Below are 27,640 nucleotides of genomic sequence, written 5' to 3'. Positions count from 1 at the left end.
TGTATGGCGGGTATTACACACTGATTTTAAAAAAAATGCTGGGAGATTCTAGTTATTGGATATATTTAAAGTGGAGGTTGATAGATTCTCGTTTATTGAGGGAAAAGGCAGGAGGATGAGATTGAGAGGGATAATAAATCAGCCATGATTGAATGATGGAGCAGACTCGATAGGCGAATGGCCTATTTCTGCTCCTATGTGTTATGGTTTCAAGAAGTGCTGGCCTCAAAGGCAATTGGGAAGTCTTAAGGTGGCCAGATCACTAAATGACAAATCAATCCTCCCAATGGAAACATAGCCAAGTACGGGCTTAGCTATGCGATAGCCAAAAAGAAAATGATGAGTTAGATTGAGAAACCAAAGAAAACTTTGTAGAGACTTTGTACAATGAATTGCTTTAGGTAAATCCATAATAATAAAATGTTAATTAATCTTGAAATGATTTTCAGCAAAGTGACACACTTTGTTAAAAATCTCAAGCTTATATGTCTTTTTTGGTTGCTTAACTTTTAGTTGGTTTGATGTGCTGCAGAAGGTTTCATCACAGGTGAAGGTTGGCATGACGAATGTGACAAGGCATCGAGCTGATAAGGTATGTTCTGTTTCAGTTGTCATACAGAGCTTTCGTTAGAGAATGGATAGGGTGACATAGTGCTGCAGTGGAGGATGGAATGTACAGTACTGTGCAAAAGTCAAACATGTATAGCCAGGCTGCTTAAGGCTTTTGCACAGTAATGTATTTGTCAACATGGAGTGGAGAGTGAGTTTGTAAATCTGGGAGGAGCAAAGGACGTTGGGAATGGCGAGTGTGAAGCACCGCGGGAGGGGTGTGGTACAGGTGGCAGAGATGGAGAGACTCACCTAGACCTGAGACACCAGGCAAGGTCTCTTAATTCCAAACAATTGCTTTATTGATCATTATCGAATGTCTGTTTGGTGCTTCCCACGCCCTCCCTTCTCCCTTCCTCTCTTCCCACTCACGATTCACCTTTCCCTGCCCCCTTCACACTCTCAGTCCACAAAGGAGACCCACATCAGAATCACTCGCATGTCATGACATTCATTTGTTTTTTGCGGCAGCAGTACAGTGCAATATATAAAATTACTACAGTACTGTGCAAAAATCTTAGGCACCCTAGCTATACAGTATATACGTGCCTAAGAATTTGGTACAGTACTGTATGTGGGTGCTTAAGTGGATGGGGAAACATTCATGATGTAGGCGATCATGGTCTTGACCATGATTGTTCTTGGCAATTTTTTTCTTATGTAGCTGGTTCAGCAACGGCTTGTTTGTGTGCTATATTTTTCTATGACTCTGACATCCACCCCTGTACTTCACTCCAATCACCTAACATTGTACCACCTCCTATCAACTACTTCCATCCTGTGATAAAGTCTCTGGTAGTCCACTCCATCTGTGCCTTTTATCATCTTGTAGGCCTCTATCAAATACATCTCATACTCACTTGCTCCAAAGAGAAAAGCACAATCAATCCATCCTTAAGACATGCTCCCCAATCCTGGTAAATCTCTCTCACTAAAGGCAATGTGGTCAGCATGGATGAGTTGAGCTGAAGTGCCTGTTTCCATGCTGTATAACTCACTCCACAAATCAGTCATGTCCTAATAATTGATGCTGCATTCCAAATTTCAACTGGTACAGCAAATGCAAAAGATCTTTGTCTGATACAATAGATGCCTGACACCATGTGATAGTGTGCTTCATGTAAGTTATGACACTGTCGGTTCATCTCAGTTTATGGTGCACTGTCATGGAGCCAGAAAGCAGTCAGATTTATTATCAGTGACTCCTTCTGTGGCAGCAATACAATTACAATAAATTTTTTTAAAGTACCGGAAATAAAGTAATTATCAAGATAGTTTTCCTGAGTTCATGGATCGTTTAAGAAATCTAGTTATAGAGGGGGAAAAAGCTTGTCCTGAATTGTTGAGTCTGGGTCTTCAGGCTCCTGTACCACCTTCCCAGTGGTGGTAATGAGAAGAGGGTCTTTAATGGTGTACGCAGCACCCCTTGGAGATGTCCTTGATGGTGGAGTTGGTTATGTCGATGATGGAACTGACAGCATCTACAACTCTCTGCAGTCTCTTACAATGCTTTTCATTAGAAGTTCTATACCAGGCTGTAATGCAACTACTCTTACCATCGAACAACTGTAGAAACTTCTAAAATTCTTTTGGTGACATAATGATTCTCTTCACTCTTAACAAAGTAGAGCCTTCATGATTGCAGCTTTGCGTTGGACTGAGGATAATTTTAAGAATACCCAGGCACTGAAGTAATTTTTTTTGATATCCTGGCCAGATTGGCAGCAACAGAATTAAAAGCAAGCAAACGGGCATTTTAAGACAATGCACATTGACAGCATACTTCAAATTGTGATCGCTGAATGATGTGCTTTGAGCCATTCTAACGTGCTTAATGTGTTCTCTCTTAAACTTTAGAATACGATTCACAACTACATCCGTCTCTTTGAGCCTCTTGTCATCAAGGCTTTGAAGCAGTATACCACGACCACATCAGTTCACCTGCAAAGACAAGTGCTTGACTTGTTGGCTCAACTGGTACAACTCAGGGTGAACTACTGCCTGCTGGACTCGGATCAGGTTTGTGTCTGCTTTAGTTAGAAACGGTAAGCCGTGGCAGAAGTCAAAGGAATGTTGAGTGGGGACAGAGGATAAATTGTTTTCATTTTATTGTCATGTACAGTGAAAACTATTTTGCATTATATCCATACAGACCATTTCATTACAGCAGTGCATTGAGTTTGTATAAGGGGAAACAATAACGTAATGAAGAATAGAGTGAGATCTGATTCATGAAAAAACACAAGGGTAAACTGAAAAGAATGATTTAGGACGTCGATCAGTACAGGTCCTTCAGTTCATGATGTTGTGCTGGCCCTTAACCCTTCCCGCTAACATTGTCCACCATTTTTTTTTTATCATCCATGTGCCTGTACGTGCCCCTAATGTATCTGCCTCTCTCGCCACCCCTGACATGGTATTACACTCTGATACATTACCCCCCCCCATATAATTTCCTCCAATCACCTTGAACTGTTTGTTCTTCTGCCATCAGGCAAACGTTACAGGAGCATCAAAAACCACAAGGCTACTAAACAGCTTCCTCCCACAGGCAGTCAGACTGCTAAATAGCTGCTCCACCTGACTCTGCTTTGGACACTTTTAACTGACTTTAACGGACATGTGGCCGTTGTGTTTTACTATTTATTGTTATGTTTATTATTTAGTGTTGCACTTGTTATGTTATGATTGCACTGCCCCTGAGAAACGCTGTCTCATTCTGCCCTGCAGAGCTGATGTATGGTTAGAATGACAATAAAGTTTTTTGAATCTTGAAAATTATGACCCTGGTATTTGCCATTTCAACCCTGGATTCAAAAGTTCAAAGCTTAATTTATTATTGAAGTATACAACTCTGAAGTTCTTCTTCTCCAGATAGCCACGAAGTCAAGAAAGAAAAGAATGGCAGCACGATCAACAACCCCCAAATCCCTCCTCCCTGCACAAAAAAATGAACCAAAGCAGAACAGGCTCATCGACCCCCATAATCCCCCTCTCCCGTACACAAACAAAGGAGAAAGATTGGGCAAAAAGACTCAGAATATTAAAAAAAAACTATAAGACTGAAAAAAAAGGTCTATAGTCCAAGTCCAAATCTAAAACGCAGGAAAACCTGGGTATCATTCACCCGGACACCAGGGGGAGGTGTTAGATAGGCAAGGAGAAGAGGTAAGAAGGGAGCCAGAGTGGAGAATAGAAGAAAAAGGGAGGGGGAAAATTACCTGAAGTTAGAGAAATCGATGTTCAAGAAAGATTATTTGCCAATTGTGACTGTTCTAGCAGTGTTTGGTGTACATATTTCTGGTCAGAGTTCCCCATCTCGTTCTTACTCAGCTGCTCATAGCAGTGCAACTAGTGTTGAAATAATACCTTTTTTGAGTAACACAACTTGGAAGGAGGAGGAGAAATTGCAAGATTAGGGTAATCAGTCATAGTCCAAGGAGCAGAAGAGCTTCCAAGAATAACTGCCAAGCTCGCTTTATGAAGGACGTTAGGTTCTCAGTAAAGTAAGGAGTTGGCCAGGAAACTAAATTCTGTTGCCAGAATTTCTTGGACCGATTTCTTTCATTCACTGTTCCAATCTGCTTTACTTTATTGTAACAAATAGAAAATGCTGGACAAACTCATCAGGTCAGACAGCATCTGTGGAGGGTGGGAAGAAAGAACGGACTGAAGAAGGGGGAATTTTATAGGAGAGTAGAGTGGACCATGGAATGAAGGGAAGGAGGAAGGAAACCAGGGGAAGGTGACCCCTTCCCACATCTCCTTATCATGTGAGGTTTTCACTGAATCTGCCCAGATAACGTTTCAGACTTTGCTCTGCTTCCCTGTCCATATTTTGCAAAGCTTTTGCCTCCACACCAGTGGGTACATTTCACTTAACAGTTTAGGCAGTAAGTGCTGTTGAACTATTTTCACTCCTGGAAGGTTAATACCCAGAGCATGATCCAGGTGTTTATGCAGCTGCTGTAGGTAGGCCAGCTTTGTCAAAAGTACAAAGTGAAAGCAGCCATCTCCCTCCTCTCTTCACTTTTCTCTTTCTCTGTCCAGGCTACTTAAATTGACTCTAGTCACCATGAGCTTGTTTATTACAGGACACAAAGTCAGTGCTTAAATCTTATAGAGAAGTGTAGTAAACAGATTATATGGTGCTATGCTTCTGTAATAATCTCAAGGTTTCATTTCTGAAACTTATGGTATAATCTTCCCTTTTGAACAGTTGCAGGTAGATTGCACTTTAAAATATTGTTACTGGATATCTTCTGGGAAAGGAACTATTGTTTGTTAATACCGAACCATAGAGGAAACAGGCTAAGTGCTCTTGTTCCATAAGATCTTTTCACTCCATTTCACTTCAACTTCTATAAAAATCGACATGAAACATTGACCTGTTCTCTTTCCACAGATGCTGCCTGTCCCACTTTCCATTTATGGAATTTTGGGTTGTTATTTTTCTCTAATATTATTAAACTCTACTAGTCGTTTCCCCTTTATCTACTTGTTAGCTTCTTCTTTGATACAGTTATTCAACCGCATCTCATCGATTGCGTGAATGTATGAGTGCATAAGCAGCCGATAGATCGTATGGTAAATTGACTGGGCTACCTACATGAGAAAGGCTTTTGAGTGTGCATGTTTTTTGTCTCGGCAAGCCTGGTTTGTTGCTCCCTCCCTAAACTGCCTAGTGTCTACCATTCAAACTCGACTTAGTAAACACCTTTAATCGTATGTACTGCTCAATTGCAGTTCTTGCTCCATGCATATGTCATGATTATTTGCTCTAAAGTGCAATTCCCTGGATAAAGACGCAACTCCCAAGTTCCTTACAGGAGTTATTAGTGATGGACTCACAGTACATATAGTAGGCTAGCGGTTAGCACAATGCTATAAAAGCTTGAAGCGATCCAGAGTTCAGAACTCAGTTCCGTGGCCATTCTGTAAGGATTTTCTGTGCGTCCTCTCTGTGGAATGCGTGGTTTTTCCCCAGGTGCTCTGGTTTCCTCCCGTAGTTCAAAGACGTGCCAGGAGGGTTAAATGGTCATCGTAAGTTATCTTGTGATGAGATTAGGATTAATTGGAGTTGTCAGGAGTTACTGGGGCAGTATGGCTGGAAGGGCCTAGTCTGCGCTGTATCGCTAAACTTCAAATAAATAAGCAAATAAATAAAGCTCTTATTTTTGGTTATCCATACTACTCCTGTATTGTGGCCAACTGCATTTTTCCTCTCAGTACTCCAGAAATAAGATCTGTAAATATAACGGTTTAGGAACTGGAGTAATACAATCCCTCCTTGAGTCTATAATTTCCATAATATTATGACTGATCTTTTGCTGGCCTTAAATCAACTCCAAGTAGCCCATCATTCAGAAGCTTATCCATGAACATATTCAAGGACTTGTCTGCCACATGTCCAAGCAGTAGATCATGACACTTTCAGAAAATAAATTCTTAATCTTTCTGATTTTATGTGATCCTTTATTCACCTTCTTCCTTCCACTTCCACCCACTACGAAAGGAAAATCCTCTCAACAATGCAGATAGCCTCCAGAATTGTTTGTTTCCAGGGAGTGGAGGCACAGCTAGCTCAACATTTCTACATGCACACAGTGGCCACTGTATTAGGTACAAACAAGAGAAAGTCTGCAAATGCTGGAAATCCAAACAACACACACAAACTACTGGAGGAACTCAGCAGACCAGGCAGCATCTATGGAAGAGAATACAGTCTGTTGTAAAGGTACACCTGGATGTTAATACAAGTATCTAATCGACCAATCATATATTAGCAACTCAATGCATAAAAGCATGCAGACATGGCCAAGAGGTTACTGTTGTTCAGATCAAACGATAGAATGAAAAGGAAATGTGATCTAAGAGACTTTGTAGTGCTAGATGGGATGGTTCATATCTCTCAGAAACTGCCAATCCCCTGGGATTTACATGCACAACATTCTCTAGAGAAGTACAGCACAGAAATGGGCCCTTTGGCCCATCTAGTCCATGCCTTGCCATTTAAACTGCCTATTCCCGTCAACCTGCAGCGCACCATACCTCTCCATTTACCGAGAATGGTGCAAAAAAACAAAAAAATATCTGGTGAGCGAAAACACCTTGTTAATGAGAGAGGTCAGAGGAGAATGGCCAGACTGGTTCAAACTGACAGGAAGGCGACGGTATCTCTGAACACACAACACATGGAACCTTGATGTGGTTGGGCTAAAGCAGCAGAAAACCACACCAGGTGCCACTCTTGTACCTAATAAAGTGGCCACTGAGTGTAAGTCACATCCTTCAGTGCTGACCTAAGAATCTTCTCGGAGCCACCTTTCATGCAAATATGTTCCTCAAGCAACAGATGAACACTAATAAATCCAAGCATAAATTTCAGAAGGACTCCATTCATAGGAACTAATTGGAATATGGAACTTAATACCACACAGACTGATTAATGTGAGTGATGAAAACTACTTCAAAATACAAGGAGGCACGAGCAAACTTGGGGAACGTGTAAAAAAAATTTGTAAATTAACGTAAACATTGGTGTGTTTCATTGGAGGTGGGTGAAAGGGGATGACTGAGAAAAAAGAGGATGGATTCTCAAGTAGCGACTAAGTTTACAAGTGTTAAAAATGCAAAGAAGGCACATAGAGAAGTAACATTCAGAACATTCAAAAGTAAGTTATATTAAACATATAATTATGTTTACAATGTACATACAGTGGTTCCAGTTTATCGGGGCTCTCAGTATAGTTTGGTCCATTTAAGCAGTTGCTCCAGTTCGCTGACATTTCATGGAAATAGTTAAAAGGTATATATAAAAAGAGACAAGCTACCATTTAACTGAGTAACAAATTATGTATTCAAATGAAATACAAAACAAGTTAAAACACAACAAATGCCACAGTACTATATGTTGAAGTAGTGAAATTGTTTTATTTTCACTCTTGGCCATTCCTGGCATTTCCAAGCCTGAATACTTGAAACTGCAGTGAACAAAACAGTTCTGAACTGTGTTACTGCTTATGACTCACCATACGTCAGTGACAAAAATGACTGCTTTTTCAACACGAGCACATTTACCTGACACTATTTAAAAACTGATCATTCTAAGCACGGTGTAGTGTCTAATGGCCACACAAGTGTTTGCATCTGATGCCAGTTAGAATCTGTTTGGCAACAGTCTGCTGCCTCGATGAACCAACATAATGTCCTAAATAAAATAAGGCCCAATTAACCAGGATCCACTGAATAGTAAAGGGTTTTACATGAAATATTTTGTATATTTTATACTGTAAAGTTATAACTACAGAGAAATTTATATATTTTTTATATATACACACACACACACACACACACACCATATAGATTAAAGTTATATTGGACATTCTCATCTTGTGATAATGCACAAACATCTTTATGATATGTTGCATAGCTTGTGCTCCTATCCCTACCCGCTTCTTCTTATTCTGGCATCTTCCCTCTTCCTTTATCGTCCTGTTGAAGTGTCTCAGCCTGAAATGTCAACTATTTATTCCTCTCAGTAGATGCTGCCTGACTTGCTGAGTTCTTCCAGCATTTTGTGTGTGTTGCTCTGGATTTCTAGCATCTACAGAATCTCTTGTATTAACCATACTGTTTATGCACTTAGGATATGTTACACAGGCAGGAAGCAGGACACACAGCACCATAGTAAAGTATATTTACAAATTTTAAAAACATTGTAAAGGATACAGGAGCATTGTAGAAACTAAAAAAGAAAGGATAATATTGTAACTGGAGCTGTATCTATGAAGGAAGAGAGGACTGGTAATTAAAGTGATCATTGGGTAAACATGGGATTGATGTTTCTACTGATGGAGCTGGATTTTGAAAAACTAGGAGCTTTACTTGTAAGATGGTCACTAATAACTCCTGTAAGCAATTTGGGGGTAGCCTCTTTATCTGGGGAATGGCACTTTGGAGCAAATAATATAAATGTATCAAAGGGGAAGCTAACAAGTAGGTGAAGGGGAAATAAGTTCTCGAGTTTATTAATGTTAAAGAAAACTAACACAATTCTGTAGACAGCAAATGGAACTGGCAGCATCTGTGGAGTGTGAAACACTGACCTGTTTCTTAAACACAAGAGATTCTGCAGATGCTGGACATTGGAGAAATACGATAAATGCTGCTGGAATTCGGCAGTTCAGGCAGTATATTTGGAGAGGAATAAAGAATGTGATCAATTATTATAGAAGATGAGGTGAAATGGAGTGAAAAGATCTTGTGGACCAAGGACATTTGGCCTGTTTCTGCTGTAAATTGTATGTAATGGAATGACTGATTTAGTTATATTCTCATTGTAGGTATTCATCGGGTTTGTTCTAAAGCAGTTTGAATACATAGAAGTGGGCCAGTTCAGGTGAGTATGAACATCTTGGGATTAGTGTCCAGTTTTATTTTGACAACTGTTAACTATTCGTGCTTAATCATCCTGTTTACCAGCACTTGGTCTACAGTCTTCTATGCCTTAGTGATTCAGATGCTAAAACATTTTCCCTGAGGTCCTCTTGTTTTTACCCAAGTCTTAATCTATTCTTCCCCATTCCTTTCATTTTCTGCTCTGAGAGGACTTTTGTTAACACAGGGTGTGCTGAACAATTACAGTTTCTTCTTTACAGCAGACACGAGGCTAGTTTGCCAACTTCTGCTCCTATGTAACTTGGAACACACTCACTAGCATTTATAGTATCACATTGCAAATGGAATCACGTTGTGCCATTATTCACTCTCTAGACAAATCAACTGCAGAGTGTTGAAAATACTGCCCATATCTGTTCTTAAATCCCCATTTGTGTACTTTTTGAGTAATGATTGGGGTTTGATTTTTTTCCCACTTATTTTTCATTCTGTTGTTTTTTATTTTGGAAATTTTTCAGATTTAGGGAAAAAAATGGCATTTGGATCAATTTTAGTTTTATGTAATAATCTGGTAAAATTTGTGCTGATAAATAATACATGCTTTCAAAGTTTTCCACTGTCACTACCTCCAAAGTGTTTTTGGGGCTGTATCTAAGGAATGATGTTCTCGCCATGGAGAGGGACCTTAGAAAGTTCACAAGAATAATCCCAGGAATTAAATCTTAACCTATGAGAATGTTTGATATCTCTGGGTCTCTATTCGCCGAAGTTCAGGAGGATGAGGAGGGAATCTGATTGTAACCTACTTGATACTGAAAGGCCTGAACAGAGTGGATTTGGAGAGGATGTTTCCATCAGTAAGAGTCTAGAATCTGAGGGCACAACTTCAGAATAAAGGGATGTCCCGATGGAACTGAAATGAGGATTTTCTTCAGCCAGAGGGTTGTGAATCTGTGGAACTTGTGGCCGCTGGGGCCAAGTCATTGAGAACATTTAAGGGAGAAATTGATAGGTTTTTGATTGGTATCGGGTTTAAGGGTTATAATAAAGTAATAATAATTTATTGAGCACTTTTCATACAGGCGGTGTAATTCAAAGTCATAAAGTAGAAGCATGTAAATACAAAATGATAGGTAAAAGCAAGGCTGAATAAATAGGTTTTGAACTGGCATTTAAAAGCCTCACCTGAATCTGGATGCACAGTCTTTTGAGAGAGATTGTTTAAATTTAAAAGACTGGCAGAAGAAGATCTGAGAGCTTGAGCAGGAGTATAAAACAAAGGCAATTCTATGATGTGTTTCAGTTCCAGACCATTGAGAACTTTAAAAACAAGTCAGAGAACCTTAAAATCAATTCTAAAAGATACAGGAAGCCAAAGCAGAGTATCTAGGACAGGAGTGATATGCTCCTTTATCATGGTTTTAGTTAAGAGTCTAGCAGCAGCCTTCTGAATGAGTTGAAATTTGAAAATAGATTGCTTTAAAAGTCCACTTAAAAAGTGCATTGCAGTAATCTGGTCTGTTTAATATAAAGGCATAAAGTAGTTTTTCAGCATCATTGCATGACAGAAACAGATGAACCTTTGCAATGTTTCTTAAGTGTAGAAATGCCCTTTTGGCCACTTTCTTTATGTGGGATTTAAAATTTAAATCTGAGTCACAGATATTACTCAGGCTAGTTCCTTCTGATTTTACAAGGGGAAAGTGGAAGAATGGGGATAAAAATATTCAGCTTTGATTGGTGAAGCAGATTCGATGAGCCAATTGGCTTGATTTTGGTCATGTGTCTTATGGATTTGCCCAGTTATTGCAGACCAGAATATTCTGAATTTCTGTAAACCACTTCATAAGACCATAACGTATAGGCAAGAATTAGGCCATTTGGCCCATCGACACTGCTGTGCCATTTTATCATGGCTGATCCAACTTTCCTCTCAGCCCCAATCTCCTGCCTTCTCCCTCTATCCTTCATGCTCCAACCAATCAAGAATTTATCAACTTCTGTCTTAAACATACAAACAGACTTGGCCTCCACAGCTACCTGTGGCAAAGAATCCCACAAATTCACTACACTCTGGTTAAAGAAATTCCTCCTCATCTTCATTATAAAAGGACACCCCTCTATTTAAAGGCTGTGTCCTCTGGTCTTAGACTCTCACATCATAGGAATCATCCTCTCCACCTCCACTCTTGTCAAAGCCTTTCACCATTCGCTAGGTTTCAATGAGGTCATGCCTCATTCTTCTGAATTTTAGTGAATACAGGCCCTGAGCCATTAGACAGTCTCTCATATGGCAAGCCATATAATCCTGGAATCATTTTTGTGAATCTCCTTTGAACCCTCTCCAGTTTCAGCACATCCTTTCTAAGATAGGGGGCCCCAAAGGTTCTCACAATACTCCAAAAGAGCCCTTACCAGTGCTTTATAAAGTCTCAACATTACATCCTGTATTTTATATTCTAGTCCTCTTGAAATGAATGCTGACAATGCATTTGCCTTCCTCACCACAGACTCAATCTGCAAATTAACCTTTAGGGAATCCAGCACAAGGACTCCCAAGTCCCTTTGCACCTTAGTTTTATTGTATTTTCTCTCCATTTAAAAAATAGTCAACCTTTTCATTTGTTTGCCCATTCTCCTAATCTGTTTTGTTCTTCTGTAGCCTCTCTACTTCCTCAAAGCAACCAGCTGCTCCACCTATTTTCATTTTGTCTGCTAACTTTGCAACAAAACCATCAATTCCATCATCCAAATCATTGACATACAACCTAAAAAGAATCAGTCTCAACACAGACCCCTGTGGAACAGCACTAGTCACTGGCAGCCAGTCAGAGAAGGTTCCCTTTATTCCCACTCTTTGCCTACTGCCAATCAGCCACTGCTTTATCCATGCTAGAATCTTCCCTGTAGTACCTGTAACTTGTCAAAGGCCTTCTGAAAATCCAAGTACACAACATCAACTGATTCTTTGTCTATCCTGCTTGTTACTACTTCAAAGAATTCCAACAGATTTGTTGGGCAAGATTTTCCCTTGTGCCTCCAAGTACCCTGAAACCACATCCTTTACAATTGACTCAAACGTCTTCTCAACCACTGAGGTCAGCCTAACTGGCCTATAGTTTCTTTTCTTCTGTCTCTCTCTTTTTGAAGAATGGAGTAACATTTGTAAGTTTCCAGTCTTCTGGAACCATTACAGAATCTAGTGATTCTTGAAAGATCATTACTAATGTCTCCACGATCTCTTCAGCTACCTCTTCCAGAACTCTTGGAGTGTAGATCATCTGATCGCGGGGACTTACCTACCCTCAGACCTTTCAGTTTCTCAAGAACCTTCCCTCTAGTTATGTTAACTTCACACCCCCGACACTTGGATCTTCCACCATACTGCTAGTGTCTTCCACTGTGAAAACTGGTGCAAAATATTTATTCAGTTCGTCCACTATTTCGTTGTCCCTCATTACTACCTCTCCAGGATCATTTTCCAACGGTTTGATATCCTCTTTTACACTTTATGTATTTGAAGATCAATATTCAGCAGAATGTATGTATCTTGAACAAGCATTCTTAAAGATCTGCATTCTTAATATAAAGTACAACATTGTTGTTATCAATTGATGTAAAAAGAATTTTTTAAAAATTTAATGATTTTTAGGGATAGAGGTATATGGTATTTTTTTTGGGGGGGAGCTTTAAATATAACCCCCAAATCCTATTAATTTGCAAGTTGTTTCTATAATTTTATCTTTCAGAGAATCAGAGGCCATCATTCCAAATATATTTTTCTTCTTGGTGCTGCTGTCATACGAGCGTTATCACTCCAAGCCGATCATCGGAATTCCCAAAATTATCCAGCTGTGTGACGGGATCATGGCCAGCGGTCGGAAAGCTGTTACACATGGTAATGACGCCTGCTCCCTGCGTTGTACTCCTTGGTGTACAACTACTGCAAAATCCGAGGTCAAATTGACAGCCAAATCAGTTATAACATGTACTCAGTGGCCAATTGATTAGGGACAGGAGTGGTCTTCTGCTGCTGTAGCCCATCCACTTCAAGATTTGACGTGTTGTGTGTTCAGAGATGCTCTTCTGCACACCACTGTTGTAACGTGCAGTTATTTGAGTTAGTCACCTTCCTGTTAGCTTGAACCAGTCTGGCCATTCTCCTCTGATTCCCTCATTAACAATGCATTTTCTCCCCAGAACTTGCTGCTCACTGGATTTTTTTTGTTTCTCGCCCCATTCTCCGTAAACTTCAGAGACCATTGTGACTTAAATCTCCAGAGATTTGCAGTTTCTGAGATACTCAAACCACCTGTTCTGGCACCAACAATCATTCCACGGTCAAAATCACTTAGTTCACATTTTTTCCCCATTTTGATGTTTGGCCTGAACAACTGAACCTCTTGACTATTTCTGCATACTTTTATGCATTGAGTTACTGCTACGTGATATTTACATTAGCAAGCAGGTGTACCTAATAAAGTGGCCAGTGAATTTTTTTTTGTGATGTAAGCTTTCTAAAATGCTGGTTTGTAGTTTTTTTTTTGCAAAGTGACTAAGTGTTTTATTTTTCTGTCAATGATTTCATTTTTCTGAATATAACTGGTGGTCTTTTCCATGAGCTTTTCTCCAGACTAGTAAGGGTCTTCCTCAGAATCCGGGCTTAGGGTTAGGGTGAGAAGGGAAAGACTTAAAAGGAACCTGAGGGCAGCCTTTTCACTCCATGGGGGGTGAGTATATGGAATGAGCACATGAGTATGTGCTGAGGGGAAAGATCCTGGCAAATTTTCAAAGTTTTTCTTTTGAAGGTTTTAGAGATCTGACTTTGGTACTGGTAAAGGAAAAATAGGGTCTTTTCAGATACTATTGTGTACTTGCATAATTTTTTTTGGCTGAATTTCAAACTGCTTTGTTTAACGTTTAAAAAAAACTTTCTCTCTGAAGAGCTAATGTTTTTAAATTTCCAGTGGACAAATTCTCCTCTTGTACTTTGCCATAGCAATCCCGGCACTCCAGCCTATAGTACATGATCTGTTTGTTCTGCGAGGGACCAACAAAGCAGATGCTGGCAAGGAGCTGGAAACACAGAAGGAGGTGGTGGTTTCTATGTTGCTGAGGCTTATCCAGTACCACCAGGTACATCCTTAACTTTGTTTTAAAATACTGCTGCTATCAAACCCCGCCCCCAACCCCATATCCTTCCTATTCTATAACTTACAATGTTTGTATTAACGTGGTACAGAGATTTGGTTTCAAAATGACCAATATCACAATTGTTTGTGGCTGTTACCACTCATGGTATCTTAACACTATCTACTGCCCTCAGTACTATAGTCTTCTGTAGTCCTACCTAACAAGAACTTACCAGACATTGCTGATGACTTTCACCCTCCTGCCTCCTTTTGATGTGAGTTCCATATTTCTGCCACTGTGTGTGAAGAACTGCTTTGTGTCTACATGACCTAGTTCTAATTTTGTTATGCTCTTTTGCTTATCCATGCCATCAGGCTCTTGAACCAGTGAGGATAACTTCACTCACCACCTCTCTAAACTAATTCCAAAACCAACAGGCTCACTTTCAAGGACTTTACATGTTCTCAGTATTATATTTTTTTTTTAATTTGCTGACTTTGTCTTATTTTGTGCATTGATTGTTTGTCAGACTTTGGTCCTGTTTTTGTTTGTAAAATCTTATTGTATTTCTTCATTTTCTTGTAAATGGATGGAAGAAGATGAATCTCAGGGTATCATATGTTAGCATGTGCATGCTTTGATAATAAATTTACTTTGACTTTAGATTCTACTACCAAACAAAATAGATTATCTACTCTATCAAATGCTTTAATCACCTCTCCATCTCAGATCACCCCTTAATTACAACAGGAAATAGAAAAGGCTTGTCAGAAGAGCAGTGTTATGATAATTGTGGGGGATTTTAACATGTGAGTGGATTGGGAAAATCAGGTCGGCACTGGATCTCAAGAGAGAGAATTTGTAGAATGTCGGCGAGATGGCTTTTTAGAACAGCTTGTTGTTGAGCCCACTAGGGGATCGGCTGTACTGGATTGGGTATTGTGTAATGAACCGGAGGTGATTGGAGAGATTGAGATGAAGGAACCCTTAGGAGGCAGTGATCATAACATGATTGAGTTCACTGTGAAATTTGAAAAAGAGTAGCCGAAATCTGATGTGTCGGTACTTCAGTGAAGTAAAGGAAATTACAGTGGCATGAGAGAGGAACTGGCCAAAGTTGACTGGAAAGGGACACTGGCGGGAAAGACAGCAAAGCAGCAGTGGCTGGAGTTTATGCGAGAAATGAGGAAGGTGCAAGACAGGTATATTCCAAAGAAGAAGAAATTTTCAAATGGAAAAAGGATGCAACCATGGTTGACAAGAAGTCAAAGCCAAAGTTAATAAAGGAGAGGGCATACAAGGAAGCAAAAATTAGTGGGAAAACAGAGGATTGGGAAGTTTTTAAAACCTTACAAAAGGAAACCAAGAAGGCATTAAGAGGGAAAGGATTAACTATGAAAGGAAGCTAGCAAATAATATCAAAGAGGATACCAAAAGCTTTTCCAAGTATATAAAGAGTAAAAAGACAGGTGAGAGTAGATCTAGGACCGATAGAAAATGATGCTGGAGAAATTGTAATGGGAGATAAGGAGATGGCAGAGGAACTGAACGAGTATTTTGCATCAGTCTTCACTGAGGAAGACATCAGCAGTATACCTGACACGCAAGGGTGGCAGGGAAGAGAAGTGTGTGCAGTCACAATTACGACAGAGAAAGTACTCAGGAAGCTGAATAGTCTAAAGGTAGATAAATCTCCCGGACCAGATGGAATGCACCCTCATGTTCTGAAGGAAGTAGCTGTGGAGATTGCGGAGGCATTAGCGATGATCTTTCAAAAATCGATAGATTCTGGCATGGTTCCAGAGGACTGGAAGATTCCAAATGTCACTCTGCTATTTAAGAAGGGGGCAAGGAAGCAAAAAGGAAATTATAGACCTGTTAGCTTGACATCGGTGGTTGGGAAGTGGTTGGAGTCGATTGTCAAGGATGAGGTTACAGAGTACCTGGAGGCATATGACAAGATAGGCAGAACTCAGCATGGATTCCTTAAAGGAAAATCCTGCCTGACAAACCTATTACAATTTTTTTGAGGAAATTACCAGTAGGCTAGACAAGGGAGATGTAGTGGATGTTGTATATTTGGATTTTCAGAAGGCCTTTGACAAGGTGCCACACATGAGGCTACTTAACAAGATAAGAGCCCATGGAATTACGGGAAAGTTACATACATGGATAGAGCATTGGCTGATTGGCAGGGAACAGAAAGTGGGAATAAAGGGATCCTATTCTGGTTGGCTGCCGGGTACCAGTGGTGTTCCACAGGGGTCCGTGTTGGGGCCGCTTCTTTTTACATTGTATCTCAATGATTTGGATTATGGAATAGATGGCTTTGAGGCTAAGTTTGCTGACGATACAAAGATAAGTAGAGGGGCCAGTAGTGCTGAGGAAACGGAGAGTCTGCAGAGAGACTTGGGTAGATTGGAAGAATGGGCAGAGAAGTGGCAAATGAAGTACAATGTTGGAAAGTGTATGGTTATGCACTTTGGCAGAAATAATAAACGGGCAGACTATTATTTAAATGGGGAAAGAATTCAAAGTTCTGAGATGCAACGGGACTTGGGAGTCCTCATACAGGATACCCTTAAGGTTAACCTCCAGGTTGAGTCAGTAGTGAAGAAGGCGAATGCAATGTTGGCATTCATTTCTAGAGGAATAGAGTATAGGAGTAGGGATGTGATGTTGAGACTCTATAAGGTGCTGGTAAGACCTCACTTGAAGTACTGTGGGCAGTTTTGGTCTCCTTATTTAAGAAAGGATGTGCTGATGTTGGAGAGGGTACAGAGAAGATTCACTAGAATGATTCCGGGAATGAGAGGGTTAACATATGAGGAACGTTTGTCCGCTCTTGGACTGTATTCCTTGGAGTTTAGAAGAATGAGGGGAGACCTCATAGAAACATTTTGAATGTTGAAAGGCATGGACAGAGTGGATGTGGCAAAGTTGTTTCCCATGATGGGGGAGTCTAGTACGAGAGGGCATGACCTAAGGACTGAAGGGTGCCCATTCAGAACAGAAATACGAAGAAATTTTTTTAGTCAGAGGGTGGTGAATCTATGGAATTTGTTGCCACGGGCAGCAGTGGAGGCCAAGTCATTGGGTGTATTTAAGGCAGAGATTGATAGGTATCTGAGTAGCCAGGGCATCAAAAGTTATGGTGAGAAGGCGGGGGAGTGGGACTAAATGGGAGAATGGATCTGCTCATGATAAAATGGCTGAGCAGACTTGATGGGCCGAATGGCCGACTTCTGCTCCTTTGTCTTATGGTCTTAATCTTCTAAACGAAAGCAGGTATAAATCAGTCCATGCAATTTGCCATTGCTTTACTGTGTTAGACCAATGATTATTTGGTAACCATGGGTTGTACCTTTTCCGTGGCTGTATATCCTTTCTTTGTGAATACGAGATTGTTTCACAATTTATTCACATCGAACAGAAGAAATAAAGTTTGTTTGTAATGTAGGGTTGTGAAGATCGAGATAACGAATGAGTAATTGCTATTAAAGGAGTTACTTTTCACTCATTGGAGACAATAACAGTAGCCTTTTGTTTTGAACCATGCTCTGATTATGGCTGCTAAAGCAACTAAGCTGGTTTCCTCTTTTTGAATGTCTGGTCTAGAACACATTGTGATAACCTAACGAGACTTGAATTAGTCACAGTATTTATCACTGTCAATTAACTGGACTGTGAAACATCCTTGGGTTTGACTTTTTTATAAAAACCAGAGGCATTGACTTTCTCTAAAGCAGTTACTATCTCTGTTAGGGAGGAATGCCATATATGCATAGAAATGGGATGTCCGTACTGAGTTCAAAATAATTGTCAAATGGTGTTCATTAAGCGATTGTTCACTTTGGGCAATGCTGGAATCCAGTGTTCAGGAAATAATTGCAGGACATTGAAGAAGACCATGAAGCAGTCTTTTCTGAAAGGCAAATTATAATTGACTATTTTGTGAGCCTTTTTTGAAGATGTAACAAACAGTGTGGATAAGGGAAAAACAGTAGATGTAGCATAAGATATATGATGAAGTATCTCATTTTAAAAACTCACAAGAGCACATGCAGTTAAAAACACTGTATTGGCATGGATAGCTGTGAAGGCTGGCTTCAGCATAAAAATATCAATTTCTGATTGGAAATCAGCAATGGTACCATTGAATATGAATTTCTGGAGTGTATACAGATTGGTTATTTGGACAGCTTTATTTTGCAGCTATTGTACATATGAAACAGGCTGTTCTAGATCAACTCCTTTGCAATAAGAAGGAAGAATGACCACAGCAGAGAACAACATGTGCAAATGCTGGAGGAATTCATCAGGACCTGACGAACAGTTTGTATCTGAAATGTCGGCTGTTTATTTTTCTCCCTAGATTCTGCCTGACCTGTTGAGTTCCTCCAGCATTTTATGTGTGTTGCTCTGTATTTCCAGCATCTGCAGAACCTCGTGTGTTTATAACAAAGAACAGATGGAAAGTGAAGTATTTTGATTCTAAACAGAGGAATTGTCACAAATACGAGAAATCTGCAGTTGCTGGAAATCCAAGCAATACACACAAAATGCTGGAAGACCTCAGCAGGCGACGTTTCAGACTGAGACCCTTTATCAGGACTGGAGATAAAAGATGATGTCAGGATAAGAAAGTGGGGGGAGGGGAGGAAGAAGTACAAGGTAGTAGGTGATAGGTGAAACGGGGGGGGTGAAATAACAAGCTGAAAAGTTGATTGGTGAAAGAGATAAACAGCAGGAGAAGGGGAAAATCTGATCGAGGACAGAGGCCGTGCAAGAAAGGGAAGGGGGGAGCACCAGGGGGAGATGATGAGCAGGTAAAGAGCTGTGAGAGAGGGAAATGGGAATGGGGAAAAGTTGAAGGAGAGGTGAGGGGCAAAAATTACTGGAAGTTGAGAAATTGATGTTCGTGCCATCAGGTTGGAGACTACACAGGCAGAATATAAAATGTTGCTTCTCCAACCTGACTGGCCTCATCGCGGCGGTAGAGGAGGCCATGGACTAACATGTTGGACTTTTCCCAGTTCAACTACCATTCAGACTGTTCTACTGATGATGCCGTAGCCATGGCGCTCCACTGTGTACTGTCTCATCTACAGTAGGCTGGCGAGAAGGCAGATGTATGGAGTTTAGTGGAATCAGTGCAGACTCGATGGGCTAAATGGCTTAATTCTGCTCCCATGCCTTATGGTCTTCTATATATATATTTGTGATAAATTATGTGCATTGTTTAGGGTTATGAATATGCTAACAGTTTGTGGATGGTAGACAGTGACTGATGGAGTACCATAGTGTTTGACGCTTGGATCTCAACAAATCGCAATGATTTGAACAAGTGAGCAACATGTAAAGCGAATATGGTCGGGGTTTTCAGAGGGATACAAAGAGACTTCAGTCTGATTTACAGTACTATGCAAAAGTCTTAGGCAATATATAAATAACACCCACACCCACCTACACCACGTATAGTGCCCACGACTTTTACACAGCACTGTAATACTTTTATGTATTGCACTGTACTGCTGCCACAAAAAACAATTTTATGACACTTGTAAGTGATAAATCTGATTCTGATATGGGTCTCTTTTGTGGACTGAGAGTGAGCAGAGGGCAGGGAGAGTGAAATCATGGTTGGGAAAGGGGGAAAGGAGAGGGGAGGGAATGCGAAGCACCAGAGAGACATCTTGGAGTGCCCATGAACCTGCTGTATCCTAAGCTTGTTTATTTTTCATATTCCATCACATACTGTGTACAAAGTTTGGCATTTGCAATGTTGACTAGGTATCCCATTCCCAATTCAACTTTTGTGTCTATATTAAATATTTATAATGTTCAACTTTATCCAATTATCTTCATACCTCTTGAATATAGGAAAGAGGAATAAATCATATGAAGCTGAACTCCCAGGTTCTTATTTCATCACCTTTCCCCCACCAATTCACCTTCCTCCTCACCTGGTTTCACCTATCACTTGCCAGCTTGTAATCCTTCTCCTCCTCCACACCTTATTCCGGCTTCTGCTCCCTTCCTTCCAGTCCTGATGAAGTACTTTGGCCTGATACATGGATTTTTTTTCCTTTCCTTAGATATTACCTAACCTGCTGAGTTCCTTCAGCATTTTGTGCATGTTGCTCAGTGGAAATGGCTCATTAAAATTGCAGTGTACCAATTGTCGTGTCTTAGCCCAGATGCTTTAACAAACATAGTTTTCTTTTTTTTTTAAATAGAGCTGCAGTAATCATCTTGCCATGGTAAGAATTGCAGGTTTAATTCTTATACAGTGACATTGATATAACCGGTCTTTCAGCATTGAAGAACAGTGTTGACTTCAATCCACTGATTCTGAATTGGTGAATGCTTAGGATGCAGTGTTGGAGCTGTGCACCAGGTGCTGTGAACTGCTCCAGGCTGCTGTTATGCCTTGCCTAGAAATAGTAGTGTGACTGGGTGTTGGCAAAGGAGGTATCCTTGTGCTTACAGTGGTTTTCATAATGGGGTTTTGGCACTTGGACTGCAATGGAAGATATGATAGGGAAAACTGGAGAAACATCTCCTTCATTCCTCTTCCCTCTACTCAGTACAACAACACCTCCCCACCACCACCCATACTTTGGTATTAAATTTTTAAACATGAAATTATGCAGTTGTTGGAAATTCAGAGCAACACAATTCTGGAGAAACTCAGAAGGTCAGGCAGCATCTATAGAAAGAAATAAGGAGTTGATGTTTTGGGCTGAGAATCTTCATCAGGGACTGACTAATGATTTAAGTTTTTAACTTCCCTACTTTGCTGGTTAAACCTTTGATTACTACATTCTTTTGTTCATTTTGAACAAAATGTGGGGTGGCCAAATTCTTATTGCAGATAGGCAACGATTCCATATTTTTGCTCAATGCTATAATTGTATGCCAAAACAAACTGGGTCTGAAGTTCTCAATCCTGATTTAGAATTCAAACTAAGGGTTAATTGTAAGACTCAGAACAGCATAAGGGCAGACCCTTCAGTCAATGATGCCTGTGTCAACCATGAAGCCAAAGGATTTCCATGAAGCTGATCACAGGCAATTTAAGTGCGGAATTGTGAAGCAATTATTAACATAATGAGCAGCGGGAATCTCTGCCACCTGTCGAACAAGCTGAGGTGACCTGAGGAATTGAATTGTTCAAGACACCTTGATACATTTTTGCTGATCATTGAAATGACACAGGTGGCCACATTGTTAATTTGGTTTGTTCTGCTTCCCAGCTTTCAGTCCACAATCTTGTAAATGGCAGCTATTTAAATATTTTTAAAAGTATTTCGCATTTCTCCATGCATTCAGGTAGTGAGTTCCTTTTTGGTAAAATGTCTGTTCATCAGCCTCTATACCTTTCACCACTTATTATTACTGATAGCTCTCTAGTAATGGAATCTACAAAGGAAAGTAAATCCAGTCTGTCTATATCTCTTTATAATTTATCATAACTAGATTGTAACTCTGTTTCTGTTACAAAATAAAACAGCTTGTAATAATTCCCAAATAACTACACTAATTTAAATAAACAATGAAGCTCAAAGCACATTTTTGGAATGTGGCAGGAAAACAATGCACTTGTGGCCTGAACATGCAAACTTCACACTAGGCAACTGAGGTTAGGATGCAACCCAGGTGATCTGAATTAGTTGGAGTAATGCACACAAAATGATGGAGGAACTCTGCAGGTCTGGGGCGGCTATGGTATGATGAAGGACCTGATGAAGTGTATCAGCCCCAAACATCAGCTCAATTCCTCTCTACAAATGCTGCCTCATCAGCTGAGTTTCTCCAGCATTTTTGCGTGTGTTACTCTGGATTTCCAACATCTGCAGAATCTCTTGTCTTTATGATTTCCCACTAAGCATTTGGCCCAAATGAGGGGAGCCTGATTACTGAAGTTGGCCTCTATATATCCCACCTGAACAAGCCTCCATGCAAACTGTTGAAGAGCAGTCCAGTCCATCTCATCTCCGCAAATCTCCTGGTACTGGTATAAAATTCACACCAACTGGTTAGAAGAGGTTCTCAGTATTAACAGCTGCATTTTTTTGTTATTGCAGGTGTTGGAGATGTTGATTCTGGTCCTTCAGCAATGTCACAAAGAGAATGAAGATAAGTGGAAGCGCCTTTCTCGTCAGATTGCCGACATGATTCTGCCATTGCTGGTTAAACAGCAGGTACTGGTGTCTACATTATTGCTCATGGGTACAGTCATTCAGAGGGTAGGTCATTAGATTTACGTCTGTTGATTTGAAGACATGATTTCAGATCCTGACGAATGGTGTAAAACAAAAATGGTCATTGGGAAGAAGGATTATGGTTGTGAACATAGTTCAGCACATGGAAACTAGCCTTCCCTCCGTGGATTCTATCTACACTTGTCAGTGCCTTAATAAATCAGCCACAACAATCAAATACTCCAGAAATCCTAGTCAGTCTCTCTTCTCGAGATGCTGGCCATTCTGTTTTCTCACCCCTCCCATTAGGCAGAAGATACAGAAGCTTGAAAGCATATACCACAATGCTTCAGGACGGCTTCTGTCCCACGATTATAAGACTATTGAATGGTTCTGTTCAACAGTGAGATGGACTCTCAACTTGGCCTGACCATCTTCCTCATTATGGCCTTGCATCTTATTGTCTACATGCACTGCATTTTGTAACTATAGGACTTTACTTTACATTCTTATTTTCATTTTCTTTCTCAATACACTGATGTAATGAAATTATCTGCCTAGATGAAATACAGAACTAGTTTTACTATATCTCTGTACATGTGACAATAACAAACCAATCTCAAAGTTCAAAACTCCAAAGTAAATTTATTATCCAAGTACATAATGTCATTATATACAACCTTGAGATTCCTTTTCTTCTGGGCATACACAGCAAATCCAAGAAACACATAGAATCAATGAAAGACTGCATCCAATAGAACAGACAAATAACCAATGTGAAAAAGACAGCAAACTGTGCAAATATGAAAGATTTTTAAAAATCATAATGATAAATAAGCAATAAATAAGAAGATGAAGAATCTTTGAAAGTGAGTCCATAGACTGTGGGAACAGTTCACCGGGGAATTACAAGACAATTTAATGAATTATAAGTCATAAGACACTTGAATTACAGGCAAAGTGAGGCTGCTTTTGAAAGTGGATTGGTGAAACAAAGTGATTCAGAAAGGAAATCCAAAGGGAGGGTGTTCGTTGACTTATGAGGAAGAGATGCAAGTAAGGGAGAAGAAGGGTCATGTATCGAGTTGGTGTTAGGAGAGGAGGTTTCACTCAAATGTGTGATGTATAAGTAAGAATGGGACTGAGCTTCAACATTTTAGGAACATTGATCAGACTGCACTTAGGGTATTGTGAGCTATTTTAGACACCTTATCTAAGAAAGGATGGCTGGCATTAGAGAGTGTCTAGAGGAGGTTCTTGAGAATGATTTGGGGAATGAACGTGTTAATGTTTAGGGAGCATTTGATGACTGTGCCTGTAGTCGCTGGAGTTTAGAAGAATGGGGCAGAGTAGAAGAATCACATTGAAACTTATTGAATATTGAAATATTAGATAGATTGGATGTGGAGAAGATGTTTCCTATGTGGGGGAGTCTAGGGCCAGAGGGCACAGCCTCAAAATGAAAAGGATATCCCTGTAGAACAGAGATGAGTAATTTCTGTAGCCAGAGGGTGGTGAATCTGTGGCATTCATTACCACGATGGCTGAGGTGGCCAAGTCATTGTGTATATTTAAAGCAGAGGTTGATAGGTTCTTGATTAGTAAGGGTGTCAATAGTTATGGGAAGAAGGCAGGAGAATGGGATAGTGAGGGCTAATAAATCAGCAATGGTTGATTTGGAGCAGACTTGCTGGGCCAAACAGCCTAATGTTGTGCCTGTGTTTTGTGGTTTAACAGCTTCTTTCCATCTTTGATTTCTGAGCATTCCATGAGCCCATTAACTCTACCTGTATGTCTTTTCATTCATTTTTACACCTGCATTGTACAGCTGTCACTTAATAACAAATTTCACGACTAATGTCAGTGACTACATCTGATCATGTGATTGAGAAGGATTTATGCCTGCATTCAAATTTGTAAGTTTCCTGTGTATTTTGGGTGTGGAGTTAGTCGGGAAACAGTGAGTTTAATTTGTGCTTTATTGCTTGTTCTTGTTATAGATGCACCTTGATTCACACGAGGCCTTGGGAGTACTGAACACCCTGTTTGAGACGGTGGCACCCTCCTCCCTGCGACCTGTTGACATGCTGCTCAAGAGTATGTTTGCTATGCCTGTTACGCTGGTAAGATCATCATTTGAAGCTCTAAGATGTTGTGTTTGTGAATTCAAATAAAATTCGTTTCTTAAAACCCACTTCACCTGTCCCACACGTCCTGATGATGGGTCTTGGCATGAAACGTTGACTGTTTATTCTTTTCCATAGATGCTGCTTGGCCTGCTGATTACCAGCATCTGCAGATTTTCTCTTGTTTTAATGCCTTCGACTGATTACACAATTGAAGAAACTGTGTTTTGCTTGGTTAAAAAATTACATAAATGCAAGTGGCTTCCATTATTTGAACTCCTGACTTAAGTTTGTTATTTTTTCAGACAATTGCCACATTGTTGGAAAAGCGTAATAATGAACATACAACACTATAGCACAGTACAGGCCCTTCGATCCACAATGTTGTGCCAACCTTTTAACCTACTGTAGCTTATTCTAACCCTTCTCTCCTATAGAGCCCTCTGTTCTTCTGTCATTCATCTGCGGGTATCTAAGATTCTCATAAATGCTCCTAATGTATCTGCCTCTATCACCACCCTGGCTGCATGTTCCACTCACCCACCTCTCTATTTAAAAAAAGCTTATCTCTGACATCTCTTCCCCGCCCCCCCATGCTTTTCTCCAATTACTTTAAAATTATGCCCCCCTTGTATTAGCTATTTTCACCCTGTGAAATATTCTGCCTGTCCACTCAATCTATGCCTCTTATCATCTTGTACACATCTATCATTACCTTTCATCCTTCTTTGCTCCAAAGAGAAAAAGCCTTAATTCACTCAACCTATCCTCATAAGGCATATTGATAAATCTCCTGGTAAACCTCCCTCTCTAAAGCTTCCACATCCTTTGAGGCAACCAGAACTGAATGCAATTTTCTAAGTGCTGCAGAGAATGCAGAGGACATTCACCAGGATGTTGCTTGGATTGGACTTCAGTTATGGGGAGAAATTAGAAAGGCTGGGCTTGTTTTCCCTGGAGTGAAGGAGGTTGAGAGGTGCCCTGATGGAAGCACCTAAGATTACATAGTACATAAGGAGTATGTACACTAGATTTCATGATCGTTCTGTAGAATATGGGCATTTAAATAAACTCTTAGGCACATGGATGAGAGAACAATGGAGGAGAGAAGGATTAGATTGAATTTAGAGTAGGTTAAAAGGTCAGCCAATATAATAGGTCAGAGGGCCTGTACTGTGCTTTTATGTTAACAAGTGGCACACAGCAACATACAAGAATAAGGCATAGGGGGAGTAGATGGTCACATTTTCACCCCCATAATAGGACTATCTAAAACAAAAGGTTTAAGGTACAAGGTAGTTCCTTTGCACAATGTGTGGTTGATATCTGGAATATACTGCAAGAAGTGGTGGAATTGGTTACAATCAAGCTAGCGCCTTCCCTCCTAAATAGCCCTCCTTTTTGTATCATCTATGTGCGTGTCTGAGGGTCTATTAATGCCCCCTGAACCCCATTTTCATGTCTTCTCCCCATAACCTTTGAAGCCTTTACTAATTAAGAACCTATCAACTTCCACTTTAACTACACCCAATGGTATGGCCTCCACAGCCGTCAGTGGCAATAAATGTCACAGATTAGCTTTATTGTCACATGCAGATTGAAACGTACAGTGAAATATGTTGCTTGCGTCAACAACCAACACAGTCTGTATCTGTGTTGGGAGGAGCCCACAACTATTGTGCTTCTGGCACCAACACAGCATGTCCACAACTTACTAACCCATATATTTCTTGGAATGCGGGAGGAAACTAGTTTTAGGAAATCCACTCAGTTGTGGGAAGAACATAATACAAACTAATTTCAGACAAAAGCATTACACCAATCACTACTTTTCAATATACCATGCTGCTTTCATTCTAAGTTCAAAGTACAGTTGTTTTGTAAGGCAGCCACAAAGCAAAGAAACCCAATAGAACCCAATTTTAAAAAAGACTGTCAAACACCGAATGTGCAGAGAAAACAAAATCGTGCAACCGAAAAAAGCAAGCCAACAACTGAATTTCACAAAAGTGAGTCCACAGCTGCAAAGCCAATCACCACTGCAGTGGATCCAGTAAGGCCATTAGTTGCAAGCCACAACCTCAGTTCAGCGCAGAAATGAGTGCATCTCGCAGACCAGCGAGCTGAACCAGCCGTCCCTTGCCTCCAGCCCTGACACCCTGATCTTTTCAATCTGGCTCGCACCGAAATAAGCACCACCCTTCGTGTGAAGTGGCTGCCCCTGATGTCCCTTTTAAATCTTGCCTCTGCTCTTTACCTATGTTCTCTTGTTTTTTAGCACCCCCTCAGTTTTGTTTTCCATAGTCTGTGTGTCTGTAGCATAAGGAAAAAACTGAGTGAAACCCATCTTTCACTCTTTCAGATATCGGTCGGAACTGTTCAGCTTTGGATATCCGGCATCCTTGCTATCTTGCGGGTACTGATTTCTCAGTCCACTGAGGATATTGTCCTGTCGCGGGTTCAAGAACTGTCCTTGTCCCCGTATTTGATTTCCTGCCAGAACATCAGTCGGTTGAGGGATCCAGGGAATCAAACCATGCCATCAGTGGAGCAGGACGAAGAGACACAGAACAAACATCTGCCTGAGGAAACTTTTGCAAGGTATTTGTTGTCATCTTGTACACTCTATAAAGTCACTTGATAGATGTTTTTTCAAGAAGTATTTTGTATTTGGTGATTTGATGGAATACACTCTGTGACTACTATTAGATACAGGAGTGGATCCTGGTGGTGTCTTCTGCAGCTGCAGCCCATCCACTTCATGGTTCGACGTGTTCTGTGTTCAGAAATGCTCTCCGGCACACTAACATGTAGTTTATAGAGTTACTGTCACCTTCCTGTCAGCTTGAACCAGTCTGGCCATTCTCCTCTGACCTCTCGCATTGTCAAGGCGCTCTTTGTTTTGGCACACCATTCCTTGTAAACTCTAGAGACTGTTGTGCATGAAAACCCTAGAGTCTCCTTGACTGTTCACCTTCATTCCATCTGCTGATGACCAATCCATATGGAATGTAAATTGGGAGGATTTGTACAGGAAGTAGCCATTTGCCCTGTTTTTGCTTCAGCTGGTTCATTGGAAAAGATACCTGGTTTAATTCCAGATTATTTGCAACAGTTCATCCAGTTACAGCAAAAGTCATCCCATTTATTCACTGACATAAAAGT

At 40.4% G+C, this 27,640-nt stretch overlaps 1 protein-coding gene across 5 annotated transcripts in view; it reads left to right on the top strand.

The window, feature by feature from the left end:
- The window catches only part of htt (huntingtin), a 265,277-nt gene that overhangs the window by 157,813 nt on the left and 79,824 nt on the right, over positions 1-27,640 (top strand). For all 5 annotated transcript variants that reach the window (XM_063049530.1, XM_063049527.1, XM_063049531.1 and 2 more), the window contains 8 exons: positions 514-592; positions 2,467-2,628; positions 8,955-9,010; positions 12,759-12,907; positions 14,009-14,145; positions 22,233-22,349; positions 24,350-24,472; positions 26,838-27,076. In XM_063049530.1, coding sequence (XP_062905600.1) covers positions 514-592; positions 2,467-2,628; positions 8,955-9,010; positions 12,759-12,907; positions 14,009-14,145; positions 22,233-22,349; positions 24,350-24,472; positions 26,838-27,076 — 1,062 coding nt within the window. The remainder of the gene's footprint in view (positions 1-513; positions 593-2,466; positions 2,629-8,954; positions 9,011-12,758; positions 12,908-14,008; positions 14,146-22,232; positions 22,350-24,349; positions 24,473-26,837; positions 27,077-27,640) is intronic.

This window comes from Mobula hypostoma, chromosome 5 (genome assembly GCF_963921235.1).
Source record: "Mobula hypostoma chromosome 5, sMobHyp1.1, whole genome shotgun sequence".
Classification (NCBI taxonomy): Eukaryota; Metazoa; Chordata; class Chondrichthyes; order Myliobatiformes; family Myliobatidae; genus Mobula; species Mobula hypostoma.
Note: the sequence above shows the minus strand (reverse complement) of the source record. Positions and strands in the feature narration are given on the sequence as shown.